Genomic DNA, 1,676 nt, shown 5'->3' on the forward strand with positions numbered 1-1,676 from the left:
CAGTGCCCGGTAATGGGTGTCTGGAATGTCCAAGCGGGGCGGGCCAGGCGCCCCGGCCGCCTTGGGGCTGGCCCCGCCCAGGGCTCTGGCCGGCCTCCCCCTCCCCCTCCCTCCTGCGGCCGGCTCCGTCCCTCTCTGAGCGAATCATCGAATCATCGCCCACAATCTCTTTTTCCAGGGGCGTCACCCACAGGTCAACTCCCGGCCATGCCGGGCAGAGCACCCTAGAACCCGGCTTTGGCTGCTCGCCCCCACGCCTGCCTATCCCCCTACCCTCCCACCAGGGCATGGGGTGGAGGAGGTGGGCACGGCTACCCCTGCGCGCGCGCCCGGCAGGACCCCAGGCCGCGAACCGCGTGCCCACTCCTGCGCTGGGGCGAGGGGCGCCGGCCCCCCACCTTGTTTCCAGAAAACCGCACCACCCACCCCGCCTCCCAGGCACCCTCCTCTGGGCCTCGGGGAACCACGGGCCCCAACGGGGGACGTACCTGGGCCGGATCCTCAGCACTGCGGCCCCGCGTCCTGACCAGTGTGACCGGCACCGCTGCCAAGCGCCCAGGGGGCCGAGAGGCTGCAGGGAGGGGAGGGGTCGTGGGCAGGGAGGACCAAGTCCAGGGAGGACGGCTGCCCACCCCATGAGGCGACTTCTCTTCTGGGGACCCTAACTCTGAGATGGGACTCGAGCCTCTGTGGCCCTCACAGCCTCTCCTCCTGGGGCTGTCGGAGCTGGGGGGGGCGGGGCTGACCTCAGCAGTGACCTTGGCCTCCCACCTGCAGGGCTCAATCATCCTCCATCGCAGACACAATCACGTGTTCCCCAGCGAGGCGTCTGAATGCCCTTTAGTGAGCAGTGGGTTCCATGGGGCATGCTTGGGGTGGTCCAGCCCTCGGAAGCGAGGGCCTGGGGCCCAGGACGTACCCCACGCCCCTCCCCACAGGAATAAGCAGGGCCCCAGCCCTCCCCCCGCCTGGGGCTCACACTGCCCTGAGCCTCCAGCATGGCCACCTTGCTTGACCAAAGGCTCTGAGGTCTAATCAAACAAACTGTCACCAGGCAAATGCGGCATCATCACTGTTCACGCCGGACACTCAGAGGTGGCCACCAACTTGTCCTTTACCAGGGCCAGCCAGATACTCGGAATGTACAGGTACACATAGCAGATCACAGACAGAGACCTCCTGACCCTGGGTGGCCCTGGGTGACCCTGAGCGATGCTGATACTGCATGCTCCTGGGTGGCCCTGGGTGGCCAGGCCCTTAGGCTGGTCCCTACCACTACCCACCACACCCACTGTCAGGGGAGCTGCAGACGTGCAGGGGTCAGGGGTGACGAGGTGCTCTGCGGGGAAGCCCCGCACCCCCATATCGACCAGGAAAGTATCCCCCGGCACAGGAGCTCACGCTAGGCTGAGCGGACACTCGGTCCGACAGCTCCTGTGAGTGGCCGCGATGGCGGCCTTGGCCATGGGACTTCCACTGAACCCAGCAGGACAAGAGCGGCCAGAGAAGAACCTGGCCGAAACGCTTTCCGGTGGCCAGACCCAAACGAGGCCCGTGAGCCTCCCGAGGTCAGCTGCAGAGAGGACGGGAGGGCCGCCACCCCCACCCTCCACAGGCTGGACCCTGTCCTCCTGCCTGACCCCAGGCCGCGGGCCACCGTCACGGCTCAGGAACGT

At 67.3% G+C, this 1,676-nt stretch overlaps 1 protein-coding gene across 1 annotated transcript in view; it reads right to left on the minus strand.

Moving 5' to 3' along the window:
• Positions 1-1,676, minus strand: part of FRMD1 (FERM domain containing 1) — an 18,299-nt gene that overhangs the window by 2,306 nt on the left and 14,317 nt on the right. Inside the window, exon 8 of the mRNA XM_011377478.1 lies at positions 489-571. Coding sequence (XP_011375780.1) covers positions 489-571 — 83 coding nt within the window. The remainder of the gene's footprint in view (positions 1-488; positions 572-1,676) is intronic.

The sequence above is a fragment of the Pteropus vampyrus genome, unplaced genomic scaffold, assembly GCF_000151845.1.
Source record: "Pteropus vampyrus isolate Shadow unplaced genomic scaffold, Pvam_2.0 Scaffold312, whole genome shotgun sequence".
NCBI lineage: Eukaryota > Metazoa > Chordata > Mammalia > Chiroptera > Pteropodidae > Pteropus > Pteropus vampyrus.